At 46.0% G+C, this 18,519-nt stretch overlaps 1 protein-coding gene across 1 annotated transcript in view; it reads right to left on the bottom strand.

The window, feature by feature from the left end:
* LOC115465793 (fasciculation and elongation protein zeta-2-like) overlaps window positions 1-17,211 on the bottom strand; it is a 125,827-nt gene extending 108,616 nt beyond the window's left edge. Inside the window, exon 1 of the mRNA XM_030196521.1 lies at window positions 16,769-17,211. Within this exon, the coding sequence (XP_030052381.1) occupies window positions 16,769-17,118 (350 nt within the window). The 5' untranslated portion in view covers window positions 17,119-17,211. The remainder of the gene's footprint in view (window positions 1-16,768) is intronic.
* Window positions 17,212-18,519: the final 1,308 nt, after the last annotated feature.

Below are 18,519 nucleotides of genomic sequence, written 5' to 3'. Positions count from 1 at the left end.
CCCCCGTACTGGAACACACATGGACTGGAATCCCCCGTACTGGAACACACACCGGACCGGAACACACTGGACTGGAGCACACTAGACTGGAACACACACCGGACCGGAACACACTGGACTGGAGCACACTGGGCTGGTCCACACAGCTTCACCTGTACTTAGCTACTAAGCCCCCCAGAAGTTGAGCTCCTGGGTTCGAGTAGCCGACAGGACTTACTGGATACCGGATGACATAGGGACCAGGACTGGAAACAGAAGTGCTCCTAAACCTAAACTGATCTACGTGCTCCCAAGCCCTAAACCAGCAGGAGTGTTCCTAACAGTAAACTGACAAAAGGACTTCCTAAGCCCTATACTAACCAGGAGCTCCTAATCCCTGCTCAAGAAAGGGACTTCCTAAGCCCTAAACTAACAGAGCAGGGAACTAAACACAAAGCTAACACAGGTGCTACTAAGCACCAAGCTACAAGCAGAGCTTTACACTAATAAGCTAAACACAGAACTAACCAGCTACCTAAGCACTGCTCTAGCAAGCTAGATACAACTAACAAGGTGCTTCCTAAGCACTACTCTGGCAAGCAACCAGAAGAGCTCCTAGCACTAAAAGGGAAGACAGGGGAGCCACAAGGAAAAGAAGGGAAGCTAACACATAAGCCAAAAGTGATTCTAAATCACCAAACACCAACAGCAAAGACTGCAATGCTCCCAATAGCACAAACACCAGAAGTACTTCTAACAGCAAACTCTGCAGTGTTCCTAACACCAAACCCTGAAGTACTTCTATCAGCAACAGAGCTTCCAAAGCCCTACACACACACAGCAATGCTTCCAAAACCAAAAGCAGGGGAACCATAAGGGAAAAACAGGAAAGCTAAACACACAGTCACCAGTGCACACTGCACTAACACTAACCTGGACCTTAGCAAAAGCAAGCAGGGAAACTAGACACAACGTCAGAAGTGCACACTGCACCACCCTACCTAAAGCAAACACCACCGTTGCAAAGGCCCTGAAGGAAACAAGACCACTTCCTTATCAAGGCCCTCCCTGATGATGTCACACTCCCTAGACCTAGGCAAAAGCACACTGACCCAGAGAGGCCCAACCCACACCAATGCAAAACTGTGAAACACTTGAAGCCAGTACACCCAAAGAGAGGTAGAGCAACTCAGGCAACATACCCACAGGTGCAGTGTAGTGAAACAATTAGAGCCATGCTGCTGGAAGCTGCCAGCACAGAGAGACAGAGCCAGCTCAGAAAGGACAGAGAAAAGAAACAGAAGCCAGCTAAGAAGCTGACCCCCAGGAAAGAGGTAAGTTTGAGAGGGGTTCAGACCCCAATCATAACAGTTACTTTACTACATATGCGACATATTGAAACTCCCCATGAATTTAGACACAACACTTTACTTAAACCTGTGAGGGAGGTGTGGAAATTTATAAGCACATTATTAGGGGGAGACCCAAGGATAACGGAGTTATTAAGTATTAGAGGGAATCCAAATTTTAAACCAGGAATAGAGAATAAAACTTTTAATGAATGGGAAAAATTGGGTGTGACAACTCTGACAGATGTGTTAGAAAACAATGGGGATATCAAACCATTGCCGCGGCTGCTAAACCATGAGGAAGTGAGTTGGCATGATACTTACGCATATTATCAACTCCAACATTATATACAAAAGCTAAATAAAGAAACACTTAAACTTAGGATAGGTAACAAAATTCTCAATTTCTTTGAGGAAATTACAGAAAATGCCCCTACTATATCGCAACTGTATCAGAAAGTGTGGAGCTTAACCCCTGAGAAGGACATGACTCTGTTAAGACAGAAATGGGAAAAGGATATAGGAAAAGAACTGCAAACATGGGATATAGTAGCACAAATTAAAAGCATTCCAAATTTAATTGGAGGAATGGATTATAGAGAATGTGCATTTAGAATGATACATAGGGCATATTTTACTCAGATTCAACTGTATAAATCAGGGAGAATTGAAACAGCTCTATGCTTAAAATGTAATAGTGTTGAGAACTCCATATATCATGCGATGTGGACCTGTGTATTTATACAAAGATATTGGAGACAAATAACTACTTATCTTGCAGGAGTGTTGTGTAGCAGAGTGGCAATGAATCCGTTACAACTAATATTAGACATGAAAGAGACAAGACCGAATTTAAATGCGGATAAAATGTTGTTACGACGTAAATTGTGTCTGATAGCTAGGAAATGTATTATGCAACACTGGACGGCGCATAACCCGCCAAATTTCTGGCATTGGCGGAACCAAGTACACCAATTATTGGTATGGGAAGCAAAAGAGGCTAAAGGAAATGAAAAAAAGAAAAAAGCAATTTCTTAGAATATGGGGATGTTATTTGGAACAGATGTCGCAACAGGGAAGGAGTTTGATCATCAATACTTTATGAATGAATTCTATAAGATATCAGAATGAATAGAGATTGCAGAGGGTTGCAGAGGAGACTAAGAAGAAGAAGGGGGAAAAGGGGGGAGAGGGGGGGGGAAGGGGGGAGGGAATAAGAAAAGAGAACTAATGGTTAAAGGTTATAAAAATGAAGAAAGGCAACATACCACCATTGTGTAAGATAAATATTGTTTTATTGTGTTATTACAAGATAATTGAGGAACAGAAAATGCTTGTATTAGTTATATAATGCCAACAAGCTGTGGATGTGTTGATTTCTTTCATAATAAAAACAGTTGAAACATAATACCTATTAGTTAGGGGATAGTTAGTTCTTGGCTTTTTGTCTGTGACAGATTGGGTGTCAGGACTGGTGGTCTGTGAATTTAGCTGCTGTGTATTTTGCATAAGATGTGTGGTGTAAGTTCTCATAACAATCATTAGGATATCAGTATTGTGATTGGTTGTGTAACCACTCATTTAGTTAGTCTGTTCGGATAATCATATATCATTATATATATTTTGGTGACTAATCTAGTTTTGTAATCTTGCTTTGCATTTGCTATAGATAATTTATTTATTCTTAATAAATAATAATATATTCCATCTGAGGCACTGTTCCTTTTTCCAGCACAGCTAGCTAGCCATAGGGCCAAAGAGGTACGCTTCCCCTAGACACGAGTCCAGAATAATTGCTATTTAGTACTGTTCTGTCAGCTAAGTACCTCTGGATATTTATTAGGAGTTATCCTCCTGAATATACCCCTATATCTCCCAGTCTCAAAAGGTCCTCTTGTAATTTTTCACAATCCTCTCGCGATTTAACAACTTTGAATAACTTTGTTCGTCAGCAAATTTAATTACCTCACTAGTTACTCCCATCTCTAGATCATTTATAAATATGTTAAAAAGCAGCGGTCCCAGCACAGACCCCTGGGGAACCCCACCATCTACTGTTCTCCATTGAGAATACTGACCATTTAACCCTACTCTGTTTTCTATCCTTTAACCAGTTTTTAATCCACAATAGGACACTACCTCCTACTCCATCATGACTCTCCAATTTCTTCTGGAGTCTTTCATGAGGTACTTTGTCAAATGCCTTTTGAAAATCAAGATACATAAAATCAACCGGCTCGCCTTTATCCACGTTTGTTCACCCCTTCCTAAATACATTCTGTATGGGCTGGGAATCCTGGGAGTTAATTAGTTCATACCTACGGGGTCATTTGATTGAGCAGTGTCCATGTGCCTGACATGGGATCTAAACAAGGAATCCATGTACTTTCAGAGATATACATTAAGAGGCAGATGCACTAAAGCTAAATGAGCCTTTAATGACTCTCCAACGAGGAAAATTTGATCCGTTGCATGCATCAAAGGGCTTTTACCGAGGAAGCCAGCAGCTAACGAAAACGGAATGGAGATGAGCAATTAGTGTGAAAACCCCATTGAAACGACATGCACTAACCTTTTCCGATTGCCTTTACGCAGGAAAAAGGCAGGAAAACTAACGAGAGGTCTGGACCACTCGTTAGGACAGCTCTGTGCCAGGAAAAATCATTAAGAGAAAAAATAAACAAACTTTGAGCCAATCCCAGCGCATTAGCAGAGCTAAAAGCGCTGTGATTGGTCCAAAGGACGTCAGAAAAACATAAATAAATAAAAATAAAAAAAGGATCGGGAGGGGGCAAGGGCGCTCATCAGGAGCGTCCTGTACGGACGGCCTTGCCCCCCACCCCCGCTGCTCCCCACTTTCCGCTGCTCCCCCCACCCCGAAAAAGCAAAATTCGAGCAGCCCCTGCCCCGCTCCCTTCCTCACTACTCTCTCACCTCAGCTCCGCCTCCCGACATCCTCCGTCCTGTGCCCCGCCCCCTTTTGGGGTCGTCGCCGCCATTCCCCTCCTCCATCGGGCCCCCCTCCCTCTTACCGGGCCCGTGCAGCGCCTCTCTCCTCTGTCCGAAGGCGCTGCACGGGCAAGAAGAAAGCTGATGCCTGCCTTCGCCCAGCTTCGATGGCGCGTCTTTCTCCTGCTGGGCCCGCCCCTGTCTGACGTCAGTAACCTACGTAGGTTACTGACGTCAGACAGGGGCGGGCCCAGCAGGAGAAAGACGCGCCATCGAAGCTGGGCGAAGGCAGGCATCAGCTTTCTTCTTGCCCGTGCAGCGCCTTCGGACAGAGGAGAGAGGCGCTGCACGAGCCCGGTAAGAGGGAGGGGGGCCCGATGGAGGAGGGGAATGGCGGCGACGACCCCAAAAGGGGGCGGGGCACAGGACGGAGGATGTCGGGAGGCGGAGCTGAGGGGAGAGAGTAGTGAGGAAGGGAGGGGGGCAGGGGCTGCTCGAATTTTGCTTTTTCGGGGTGGGGGGGAGCGGCGGAAAGTGGGGAGCAGCGGGGGGGGGGGGCAAGGCCGTCCGTACAGGACGCTCCTGATGAGCGCCCTTGCCCCCTCCCGACCCTTTTTTTTTATTTTTGTTTTGATTTGGGAGCCATGTGCTTGTGATTTGACTGTGTTTTGACTGTTTGTGGCATGCGCAGAGCAGCTAACATAACGCTTGGCTGCTCTGCGCATGATTTGGGGGCCGATTAACGATGTGTATTGTGATTCTTTGATACATTGTACGTTTCAATACCGATCTCAGCATGTGTGACTTTTTTTTTTTGTGCATTTTTCGTTATTTTAAAATCGTTAGGGACTTTAACGATTTAGATTTTTTTACGTTTGGTTGCTGCATCTGCCTCTTAATGTAGTAAAATAATGGCCCAACTAAACCAATATCAGACAGACATTATTTGTTTTCAAAAAAACAAGTTATCTGCGTTAGAACATCAAAAGTTGAGCCACGGCTACATGGGAGGGTTTTATTTCTCTGCGTTACCTCATAAGAGGGCAGGTGTAGCTATCCTTATTAGGAAAACTTTGTTATGTTAATTTCATCCTGTCTTCACAGATGAATGTGTTTGATGTGTTATGGTGAAAATAGTTTTGCCAGGCTTAACTGTTTACCTTGTGAATGCTTATGCACCTAATCAATATGAAGGAGAAATTAGAGCTTACCTGAATTTTCTTTCCATTAGTTCTTCACACTATGCCAGGATGTGTGGAAATAGTTATGTCCATCAACCTGCAGGTGGAGATAGAAAGAACTGAGCTGCTACATACATTCCCAGCCTGCCAGCCAAACTCTCCGTATTTACGTAAACAAGCAGGACGACAACCAAAAAAACTTCAAAACAACTTTAAAGAACAAACTAACAAAACAAACAGTGAACCCCAGAAGAAGTTCTCCGAAGTCCTAATAGAGAGGCGAGAGCAAGGCAGGCCTCGTACAATTCATCATCTGCCCAAAAAACACAGAACCACAGATGGGCTCCTGGAATAGTGTGTGAAGAACTAATGGAAAGAAAATCATCATCAGGTAAACCCTAATTTCTCCTTCCATTAAGTTACTTCCCACTATTCCAGAACATATGGGATATCCAAAAGCAATCCATAAACAGGGTGACACCCTGGTCCTGCTGAGCCAGGAGGGTAAGGGTTAGGACAGCTGTTGTAGTTGGTGATTCGATCATTAGGCACATAGATAGCTGGGTGACTGGTGGGCGTGAGGATCACATGGTGAACTGCCTGTCTGGTGTGAAGATGGGAGACCTCACGCATCACCTAGATAGGATTTTAGATAGCGCTGCGGGAGAAGCCGGCTGTCTTGGCATATGTAGGTACCAATGACAAAGGGAAAAGTGGAAGAGAGGTTCTGGAAGCCAAATTTAGGCTCTTAGGTAGAGGAGGTGTGGTAGCCGTGTTAGTCCACCTCGAATATTGTGTTCAATTCTGGTCGCTGCATCTCAAAAAAGATATAGTGGAATTAGAAAAGGTGCAGAGAAGGGCGACAAAAATGATAAAGGCGATGGGACGACTTCCCAATGAGGAAAGGCTAAAGCGGCTAGGGCTCTTCAGCTTGAGAAAAGGCGGCTGAGGGGAGATATGATAGAGTGCAGTGGAACAGGTGGATGTGAAGCGTCTGTTCACACTTTCCAAAAATACTAGGACTAGGGGACATGCGATGAAACTACAGTGTAGTAAATTTAAAACAAATCAGAGAAAATGTTTCTTCACTCAACATGTAATTAAACTCTGGAATTCGTTGCCAGAGAATGTGGTAAAGGTGGTTAGCTTAGCAGAGTTAAAAAAAGGTTTGGACAGCTTCCTACAGGAAAAGTCCATAGACCATTATTAAATGGAAAATCCCCTATTTCTGGGATAAGCAGTATAAAATGTTTTGTACATTTTGGGGATCTTGCCGGGTATTTGTGACCTGGATTGGCCACTGTTGGAAACAGGATGCTGGGCTCGATGGACCTTTGGTCTTTCCCAGTATGGCAATACTTATGTACTACCGGTAGATCAATGACATTTTTATGATTTGGACTGAGGGGGAAGAAACTTTGAAACAATTTTACAATTCCTTCAAATCAGTCTCAATCAGTGATGGATATATACAAACATCCATATACAAGAAACCCACAGACAAATGCAGCTACCTCCACAACTCCAGCTTCCACTCTTCACATGCAAAAAGATCCATTATTTACAGCCAAGCCACAAGATACCACCGTATCTGCTCTGACCCAGGGGACAGAGACAGACACCTTGAAATCCTGACTGCATCCTTCAAACAGAAAGGCTACAACCCCAAAATAATCTCCAAGAATACTGCCTCCTCCCTCAAAACACCCCGGGAAAATCTGCTACAGTACAAAGAAAAAAAATGCCACAGACAGAATCCCCCTTATAGTGACATACAACCCAGAGCTGGAAAATTTAAGAAAAATCATAAAAGATCTGCAGCCTCTAGGAGGATGAATTACTGAAAGAGATATTCCCATCCCCAACCGTGCTGGCCTTCCGACAGCCACCCAACTTAAAACACAAGCTAATTAGAAGTAAGCTCCCAACACAGACTCAAAAAGAAGAGAATGGCACACATCCTTGCAATATATCCCGCTGCAAACTATGCCAAAACATTTCACAGGACCCCACGGTCATTCACAAAGGAAAAATATTCAACATTAAGGAATCTTTCACGTGCTCATCTTCCAATGTGGTATATATCATTCAGTGTAAAAAAAAATGCAACGAAGGCTGCTACATTTTTTTTGTTACATTTGTACCCCGCGCTTTCCCACTCATGGCAGGCTCAATGCGGCTTACATGGGGCAATGGAGGGTTAAGTGACTTGCCCAGAGTCACAAGGAGCTGCCTGTGCCGGGAATCGAACTCAGTTCCTCAGGACCAAAGTCCACCACCCTAACCACTAGGCCACTCCTCCACATTGGAGAACCAAGTCAGATGCTAAAGAAGAGATTTAATTTACATAGACGCCATATGAAAAATGCTAGTACCAATAAAGATGTCACGCCTGTGGGGCAGCACTTTACAAAACCAAAACACTGTACCAGTGATTTCATGGTGAGAATCCTGAAAGGGACCTTTAAAACAATACAGGAACGTAAGACCTTTGAAGTCAGAATGATTAAATATTTTGACACCCACCAGACAGGACTTAAAGATCTGGGTTTTCTAGCCCATTATAAACCATCTACTTTAAAGGAGACTACCGACCACAATCTGTTCAAGAAGTCCCTTAAGACTTATCTGTCAAGCATACTCTTCTGTTATTTAACTTCCTACCGGCCCTCGTTCATATCTCCTGTTTGCTCCCCTCCCACGATGTTCCTTATTCTCTGCCCTGACCTTGAATTTGTCCGATGTTCTTTTCATAAATGTTGTTAGCCACATAGAGCCCGCCATGGTGGGCATCTGTGGGATATAAATGTTCTAAATAAATAAAATTGTACTGCTTTGTCGCCCTCCTGTCTCCATGCATATCTCCCTGTCCCTCGTCCACCCAACTCTTCCTGTCTCTCACCTATCCACCCCCATCCTGTTAGACTGTCACTTGAATGCTTTGATGTTTCACTTATATATACTGTCATCTACCAACATTTGCTTATTTCCGATCTGACGAAGAAGGGCAACCTTCGAAAGGTAATCAAGAAATGTATTAAGGCTCTTAGGTAGAAAATTCAAATCCAGAACCTCTAGGGCAGCATTTTCTGAAGTGCTAACCGTTCCACGCGCAGGGCCCAAAAGACAGGCAGAGCTCCAGAGTCTCTTTTTTTTTTTTTTAAATATCTTTATTGAGTCATTAGTTTAAACAACTGCACAAATCCAGTCATGCAGAACCAAATTATCACATGCTCAAACTACTTCACAAGGACACACAATATCTAAATTTTTTCGTTCAACTCTATATAAACATCACTCAAACATTTACAGCTGTGTGATTTATAAGACCTTCCTCTCATGGCCCAGTTTTCCCTTTTCACCGTAAAAAGAAAAAGAACATCCCCTTCCCTTCCCCCTCCCTATTCCCCCCACCCCACTCCCACCCCCATCTGCTGACACTGAGACCTATGAAACCTCCTTCCTTCTTTTATCAACCAGATTTACACACTCCTCCATCCAGCACCCACCGCCTCCTTGGAGCACTATTGTCCTTCCCCCAGTTCATGTCTCCAATAATGGTTCAGCAGCAACTCTTTCCCACAACGCTCTGTACTTCCTCTGCCCCAGTGATGTAGAGAACCTCAGGGTCTTCAATACCCAGCTGGCTGTTTCTTTCATTACATTCAACCAAACCCTCATCGTAAGGGGATTACTGTCCACCCAGGACATCAAAATACATTTTTTAACAAGCATAGTAGCTACTAATATGAACTTACATTGTACCGCATTCAACCCTTGTTTCCTAAGGCATACTGAATAACCCAGATACACTACCAGATAGGACCACTCAAACGTGCACTGTAGTATATTCTCTATATGTTTCAGGGCTCGTGTCCAAAGCTCGGTCAATGTTGTGCACTCTAAAAAGGAGTGCAAGAGCGTGCCCACTTGAACATGGCATTTGACGCATACATTTTCAATGTTCCAATACTTTCCCCTTTTCCTTAGACATACATACCCTATGCAAAATTCGATACTGGATGTCCTGCAAAGCCGCATTGGGCGTCACACTATTGAGCTCCCGAAACACCTCACCCAACATCTCTGGCGTCACGATATCATTGATGTCTCTGCTCCACACTGCCGCCAAATGCTGCAGGTACTCGGCCTTCTTATTATTCCTTATTATCTGATGCCATTGTGCCAATCTATTTAAGCTGGCTGGAAGCTGTAAAAATAGGTTATCACACTTCTCAAAGACCATGCATTTTCTTTTCTCTCTCTCAATCGTTAACACATAATCCCTGACCTGTAAAAATGCAAACAAATGCGAGTTAGGGACATTCCAAGCGTGTTTCACTTGTTCAAACGAGAGCTGCAGAGTCTCAATGCATGGATGAGAGACAATGGTGCAGGAAAGAGGGTTTCACATTTGTTCGGAACTGGGCAACATTCTGGGGAAGGGGGAGCCTATTACGAAAGGATGGGCTCCATCTTAACCAGGGTGGGACAAGGCTGCTGACGTCGGCATTTAAAGAGGATAGAGCAGCTTTTAAACTAGAAACTGGGGGGGAAGGAAGAGAGGCTGATAAAGAAGAAAGGCCAAACCACAGCCTGTAAGACGAGAAGGAACCATATGCAAGATCACTCCAGAGTCAGCAAATTGCAGAAAAGCAGCTCGGCACAGGAGCGCTAAAAATTGACACTCCACGTGCTGAAGAATTGGCAACCAAGAACACCGCTTGCGAGTAAGCTCCTAAGTAAAGACTTCTGAAAAGGATCAAAAGGAGCCCGAAGCAATGCTTGGTAGACAAGGAGAGCTAAACTTGGCTCAGAGAACAAGTACGAGGTTTCAGGGCGAACAAGGTCGCAGCAGTAGAGGAGCAAGGCACTCTGCAAGAAATGCACCATATCCAGGTGCAAAGCCAAAGAAGAGCCTGACACTGTCTCCCAGAAGCAGGCTACTGCCACCTGCACCCAAAGAGAATTAAGAGACCAGACCCTTCTGCAACCCGTCCTGCAGAAAGAAATCAATCGCTGAGGAACAGATGCCCGCAATGGAGACCAAGTGTGGGCCGCAACCATGCCTCAAAAAATCCTCCACACCCGAGAATACACGATCAAAGTGGACCGCACAAAAGCTTGCAATAGAGCAGGAATCACTGTGTCCGAAGAACTTTGTTCCTCAGAGTCAACCTCTCAAAAAAACCCAGGCCGTAAGACCAAAGCAAGAGGGATCATCCACTCTGTAACGGACCCTGAAGGAAGAGCCTAGAGTCGAGCGGAATTAGAAACGGCACCAGATCCACATACCAAGGGTGCTGTGACCAATCCAGAATGACTCGACCCCGGTGGAGAGCGATCCGAAAAGAACTCGGCCACGGAGGAAACATTATCGAAGAATGTCCTCCAGCTAAAGAAGCAACTGAACAACCAGCCCTGCCGAATCACTCTCTCTCCGATGACAAAAGAAAGAAGGCACCTCGGTGTCTATCCGGGACACCATCAGATCTACCTTTGGCGCTCTCTACCCGAGGCCAAACTGAAGAAGCACTAGTGCAGAATAACCATTCCACCAAGACCAGAAGGCAGCAGAAAGAGAGAGCTCACCATAGGAAAAGCCCACAAAGTGGGCTGCAGAGAAACAGAAAACAAAGTCCTCTGCCCACTCCATGAGAGCAACAGGGGGTGGCCAGGGCCTGAGTCCCACCATGTCGAAGAAGCAGCCACCGCCGTCGTGTTCTCCGATGGCACAAGCACCGCCTGGCTCACAACGAGTCCTGAAAGCTATAAGACGAACAGCATCAAAAACAAGTCCAAGCGGAAGATCGGACACACTGTCTCCCATGTCATCCACCACCCCGGAGGCGGTAAAGGGCTTTCCAGCCCAAAAGACTTGCATTCATGACCAAGGCATCCCCTCCACAGGGAGGAATTGCAGAGTCACCAGTTCAAGCACAGCTGTGCTAAGAACAGCCACGGAAGACGGCGCTGACACTCCTGGGACACAGGAGACCACCTGCCAAGAAGCAAGAGCTATACATGTCGCATGTGAGCACAGCCCATGGCACTACCGCCAAAGTAGCCGCCACAGAGCCCAAGACATGAATGCACTGCCAGGCCCGAGGACTCGGCGCCCCGAGCAGACTGCGCACCCGAGTCTGAAGCTAGATCCTCCAGTCCTTGATAAGAAAAAATTGTACCAGAGCTGTCTGGGATGGGACAAGGTGGCTCATTTAAAGGGTGACCACCCAGCCCAAGGATCCCAACAGTGATACCCAGGAAGATTAAGTCTCGGTACTAGTCTAGAGCGGGGTGCACTCTGATTCCATCCTTACGGAGAATGCCGCAACACTCCCAAACCTAGGAAAAGGTACACGGAGCCGTAGCCATGCTGAAAGGCAAAGCCTAGAACTGAACACGAGGGTCCAGAACGGCCAACCAGAGAAACCACAAATGAGGGGGCCAAAGAAGAAAGAGCAGAAACGCTTCCTAGAGAAGTGCAGGGAAGAATGCTAAATTTAAGTAACTCTGCAATATAGCAATACAAAAAGCCCTGCTCTGATGCTGTTCACCGTTTCCAACACCAAGAACAGCCTTTAGCCAACGCAGGAACTATAAGACAATCTTAACTCACCACAGACAGTGAGGCCCATTGGAGACTGCTGACATCAATGCATCTACTTAGGCAAACATGGCTTTCCAGCTCAAGTGATTCTTGCTGCCTCTGTGCAGAAAGGGACTGCCCTGAAAAGACTCCCTCTGAATACAGGATGACAGGAGAGCAATGGAACCTACTGCTGAGCTGGAGAGTAAACATCCCCTCTTTGGGGCAGGGTCCATCAGTGGAGACTGAGACAGGGAACAAGCCAGAAATCCAAAGGCTGAACTAAAAAGGAACTATCAGTTCCCCTACCAGACTTCTGCAACATAAAGTCACATGGAGCAGCAGAATGAATTCGGGGGGGGGGGGGGGGGGGGGAAGGTCAGAAGCCCCAGCCCCAGATTGGCTGGTTGACGTGCATCCCGAAAAACAAGGCACACCGCAGAAGGACCACCAGATTCCATCTGGAAAACCTTGCCGTCTAGAACCCATCCGCCCGAGATGGGCGTAAGAACTCCCCCAAGCCTGAAGATATCGAGAGGGAACCAGAGATGGGTCCCAATGACCCCCACCCTCCAACACGGCACCCAGCTGCCTCTCCTGGAACACTGGATCTACTGCAGAGGGTAGCAAAGCCATTACTGTACCCAAAGAAACCCTCAAAAGGGTATTACTACTTCTTAACATTTCTAGAGCGCTACTAGGGTTAAGCAGGGCTACAGACAAATGCTGAGGGGGCAAAAGTCACTTCAACCAGTGGATGTGGATAAAAAGGAAGAAGAAATCTAGGCACAATACAATTCCCCCGAATCAGGAGAAGTCAGTACAAAGCCTGAAGGGGTCCCCATAACAGAGGCAAAGCCACCAACGCAGCCAACAGCTAGAAAGCGGGAGCCGCATCGGGAGGCGCCAAAAGAAAATGGCACGTGCACCAGACACCTCAGAGCGGGGATCCCGTTTGAGAGAAAGAAATCCCTGGTGCCTGCCTGTGCCTCTGTGCACCCAACACACGTCCACGCTGCCGCCAACGCTTGCTCAGAACATGAGCCTCCTATGGTGGCCTCCATCCATCATACCGTGTGTCCCCCTATGGCAGAAAAAAATGCACTCACCAAAGACGCACAGCCAGACTTCCCGCCGACAGCGGGACCTCCCAGGCAAGCCTGCCATCAAACCGGCTCAACAAACTACACATACACACAGTGACTCCAGAGACACTGTCTCTAAGGCTCCTCAACAACCTGCTGCCCTGTTGCAGCTGCAGAGCCTATGTCCCGAATTGCGCTTTTTTTTTTTTTTTTTTTTTTTTTTTTAACAGCTGAAGACAGCAGCAATCAGAAGTCTGTTGTGAACTAGAGGTTTTTTTGTTGTTGTTTTTTTAGTGAGAAAGGAAAGCTACAGTCCAAACACTGGGAGGAAAAGGACCATGAGGTGAGGAAGGGACTCAGGCCACCAGGTATGCTCCTAAAGTTGGCACAGAGCCCAAACACCCCCTAAGCTCAACTGGCCAAAAGACCCAGAAGCAGGCCCAAGAGACGAATCCAGGAGTTGCAGAGACACTACCACCTGCTAGAGATAGAGATACACTGAAGTGAATGAGGAGCTGACCGTCTGGTATCACTGCCTTCAGCTTTGTAATCTCTATCTCCACCTGCTGGTAGATGGACACAACCCACCAGTTCCTGGATTCATCTGAGCATATGATAAGCAAACTTTGTATAATATTTCTGCATAACATTCTGTGAAAAAGGTTACATTATTTTGAGAACGTGAAAAGGAGAAGTTGGGAAGGCAGACAGCTAGCCCACCACAAAGGTCAAATGGCTAAGTGACTCAGGAACAGGCTAGGAGGTGCAACCGTAATTCCTAGAATTAAGTGTATGAACTGACATTTGATAGGATAGAAGTTAGATGTGGTTGGAATAGAAGGTAGATGATTGGTAAGTGGGATGTGCTAAAACAGTAATTAAATTTCCTGCTTATCGTATAATATAAACTAAATAAATATGAGTGACAGACTAAGATTCGGGGGGCTTAGTACTTCCCCCAGTCAGAAAGCTGAGGTGGTGAGTCAGCCTCCCTGTTTCTCTTTTTATATTTCAGACTTGCCTTGCGCTTATACTACTGAAATACACTTATTCTTTATTATTTTCCTTTGGAATAAACTTTCTTTTAATTTCTAAGTAATTTTTGAATTGTTTTTATTTTGTATAAGATATACGGCTAAGGACCAGGCGAGCGCTTCAGCTATCAGCTGAGGTAGGGTGTGCCAGGGAGATTGCCATATATGTGGTGATCTAACTCTGACCCGCACAAACTGACTGAGTGTTCTATATCTATGAGCATCCTTGCTGCCACTTATGTTTCAATAATTGCTGTATGTTCTTTTTATATTATTTTGAAAACCAATAAATATTATTACAGAAAACAAAAGCAGCTGCACAAGGAGAGTGGCTCATTAACTATTTTTTTGGCTGGTGTGGCCTCAGCAACCCCGCCACCAAAGGTATGTTTAGTACCCATGGGGGGGGGGAGAGAGGAGGGGGGAGGAATGTGCTGACCTCCCCCATTTCACCCCTGGGTGCCCCCAAAATTGGAGGGCTAGCTACACCCATGGGAATAACTGAAAGAAATGGAAGGATTTTAAATTCATTCAATCAGGGTGAATACTACATTACGCTGTGAATAACTAAGTTCCACACAGAACACAGCAACTACAGCTTTCTTTATAATGATGGTTCTGCAGTTTCCCCTTGACAGCTGCCATAGTTAAAAGAATGCTACAAAGATATCACACTTCCTAAATCCAATTGTTCCGTGCTACATAAATCTAGATATTGAGGTACTAATGGAGTAACATACAGAATCTCAAAATCAAAGAGTCTAATCTAGAGATATATTTTTGACATGGGAACCTATGAAACACTCACTGCACATTGCCTGGAACAAAAGTTTTGCTTTAAAAAGATACTATTAATTTACCAAAAAATATGTTCACTTTTTTAAAACACTCAAATTGGGGTTTCAGTAACCTAAAATACAAACAAAAATTTTCTGTGTTTATAATGTATATAATTTAAGTGTGCATGTACATATGTGCACCTTGCCAAAGACCTGCTCCTCCATCTGCACAGCATGTCAGGATCCTGCTGCACGAGAGCAATACAATGTGCATCACAGATCTAAAGCAACAGAGAAAAAAAAAAAAGAGCCCATGGGCCAACTCACTGACATTTGGCAGAGAAGCTCAGAGATACAGATATTTCCTTTCAAGCCCTGACCAGCAAAGGCTGAACCAATGTGGAACTAGGTTCCACTTCCCCTTCTCGTACCATCACCATCCCCACTCCCCTCCCCTAGGCTTTCACTTGTGCTGTCCCATCTAGAAAAGTCACGAGCCCTGCAAAAGCTATGCTGGCTAGAGCCCACAGGGAGGGTAAAAACATATTCACTAGAGGGAAAGGAAAAATGGAGTGACAGCTTTTGGTGTTGGGGAGAGTGTGCAGTGTGCGCTGGGTATCTAAAAATAGGAACTTGCCCCTGGGCCCATATGATTATTGTTTGATACTGGTACTAAAATTAGGACAGACACTGCGGTCAGATGGCAAGGCAATCAGGTGTCACAATATTTTAGAAAACTTACACCTTTTATAGGCATTTTCAGCTAAGGGCACTTTTCCATTAAGACAAAAACCTTTCATAAGTGTGGCATGGCTTACAAACAGGGAAGCCTGGTTCAAATCCTGTTTCTGCTCCTTGCGATCTTTGACAAGTCACCTCACACACAAAATTAGACTGTAAGCCCTCCAAGAACAGGGAAATACCTAATATATCTGAATGTAACTAGCCTTGAGCAACTTCTGAAAAAGGTGTGGTCAAATTCAACAAATATATATAACTAGATTAAAACAAACCATAGGGCAGAGGGCAGAGTGGAAAAATGGCTATTTTCCAGAATTTTTATCTGTAAGGTCTACAATGTGTGGCAGTATTTTTGTTAGTTAATACATCAAAATATCAATACTGAAAGTAAGTAAAACTTAAGTAATGCTTTGGCCTTAGTACTAAATACACTGCAGAAATCTACAACGTTTCAGGCACTGGCCCACAAATAAGCCAAACTGCTCCAATTATACTAAAGGTTACAGTAATATATAGATATAGATATAGATATTTTTTTAATACCGACCAAAACGTATTCCTTCCGCCGAGCGCCGTGGAAAACAGTTCATCACAATAAAGGATGGAAAACAAAACAAAGCACAGCCGCTGTGCAAGGAGACCAGAGGGAGAGGGATTACTTTGGCGAGGTTGACCTTTCTGCAGCACTACAATGGGATGAGTACCTTGAAATATTCTATTCTCAATATTTTTTTTATTTACTGATTAAGCACATAACATGAAAAAAGGCCTATACAAGAGCAGCTCTAGGTCCTAATCACTAATCTCCATCGGCACAAAAATAAAGAAGAAATATTTTAGAGCACAGGCACCTTTCCGCTTGAGCACCGAAATCGGGCATCTCTCACTACCTCTGGGTGGGAGATCTGCAGCATCAGCACCACAACCAGCAGGGCGGGGATCGGGAAGCGAGCTATTCCTTCCGAGGCTATGACAGTACGACCCACCGAGAACCACTCAGCAAACCCAGCAAGACCCTCCTCCATGGCCTCTAAGCCCCGAGCAAGGCGCCGGAGCCTGGACACGAGACACGTTATACTCACTCGTCGTCCTTCATGACCGTGTCCTCCGTAATGGGCTTCACCGGGGCGATGCTCTCCGTGGTCGTGTTATAGTTGCGGAAGCAGACGGTCAGTTTCTCGTCAAAGTCGTTCACCAGGTCCTCCATGGACTTGAAGCTGCCCATCTCGCCCGAGAAACCGTTGTCCAGATCGGAAAAATCCTCCAACACCAGCATGGAGGGAGCCGGGGGAGGCCCCTTCGTTGTGCCCGGAGCGGAGGACCTCCCCGAGTTGGAGTTCACCTGATCTAGGCAGCTCCTCGGCGCCGCCGCCGGCTTAAACTCATAAAAGTCCTGCCAGTCCTCATCAAACTGAGCCAGCGGCGCCGCCATAACTGTAGTAACGGCAGCGGGAGCGACGGACCGATGCGACTCTCCGTCGGTTTTTGGCGGAGTGCTGGCGTGCGCGCACGCTTGCTCTCTCGCCCTGACGCTCGGACACGCGCACCGCCCGCTACCGCCACCCACAGCTGCAAACGCCTCCACGCCTCCTAAGCTAACCTCTCTGCCTCTTCGGGAGCAAGAAAGAATCGAGGCGTCACAAGCGTCGCCCCGCCTTCTTTACACGGTGGGCGGGGCAGTGTGTGACTGGAGTTTGACACTGAAAGAGCGCGCTCGCGAGCGGGACTCGGGAGCGAGGTTTCGAGAGTTGACGTTTGTGTGGTGCAGTCTACTTGAAGGACAATTCTAGGAGCTTATATTGGCTAACAATAGAAGTCCAAGAAAACAAGTAGGCAGACAATCTACAAGATCCAGCACAGAGCAAAAAGAAGCAGATCACAAAAATATATATATATATAAGTATATATATGAATGTCCAATGGGGCGTAGCCAGACCTCAAAGGGAGGGGGTCATATTCTGGCCTGCCTGCCCACCACCGCCTCCCGCCACCCCACTTAGCCATGCTTCGCACTCTCAAAGGGCTGCGTCAGGGGCTTGCAACAGAACCCAGAAGTGTTGTCACAGAATTTCACCTGGTTTTAAACAATATGGCAATGTAGGGCTTTTAACTATTTATATAGTAACATAGTAGATGAGGCAGATAAAGACCTGTATGGTCCATCCAGTCTGCCCAACAAGATAAACTCAATGTATGTGCTACGTACACCTGACCTTGATTTGTCCTTGCCATTTTCAGCGCACAGACTGTAGATGTCTGCACAGCACTAGCTTTGCTTCCCAATTACAGTCAGGAAGTATTTCTTCACGGAGAGAGTGGTGGATACTTGGAATGCCCTCCCGCGGGAGGTGGTGGAGATGAAAATGGTAACAGAATTCAAACATGCGTGGGATAAACATAAAGGAATCATGTTCAGAAGGAATGGATCCTCAGGAGCTTAACCGAGATTGGATAGCAGAGCCGGTAGTGGGAGGCGGGGCTGGAGGTTGGGAGGCAGGGATAGTGCTGGCCAGACTTATACGGTCTGTGCCAGAGCCAGTGGTGGGAGGCGGGACTGGAGGTTGGGAGGCAGGGATAGTGCTGGCCAGACTTATACGGTCTGTGCCAGAGCCAGTGGTGGGAGGCGGGACTGGAGGTTGGGAGGCAGGGATAGTGCTGGCCAGACTTATACGGTCTGTGCCAGAGCCGGTGGTTGGGAGGCGGGGATAGTGCTGGGTAGACTTATACGGTCTGTGCCCTGAAGAGCATAGGTACAAATCAAATTAGGGTATACACAAAAAGTAGCACACATGAGTTGTCTTGTTGGGCAGACTGGATGGACCGTGCAGGTCTT

This window comes from Microcaecilia unicolor, chromosome 3, assembly GCF_901765095.1.
Source record: "Microcaecilia unicolor chromosome 3, aMicUni1.1, whole genome shotgun sequence".
Taxonomy (NCBI): domain Eukaryota; kingdom Metazoa; phylum Chordata; class Amphibia; order Gymnophiona; family Siphonopidae; genus Microcaecilia; species Microcaecilia unicolor.
This window is presented reverse-complemented; position numbering and strand designations above follow the sequence as displayed.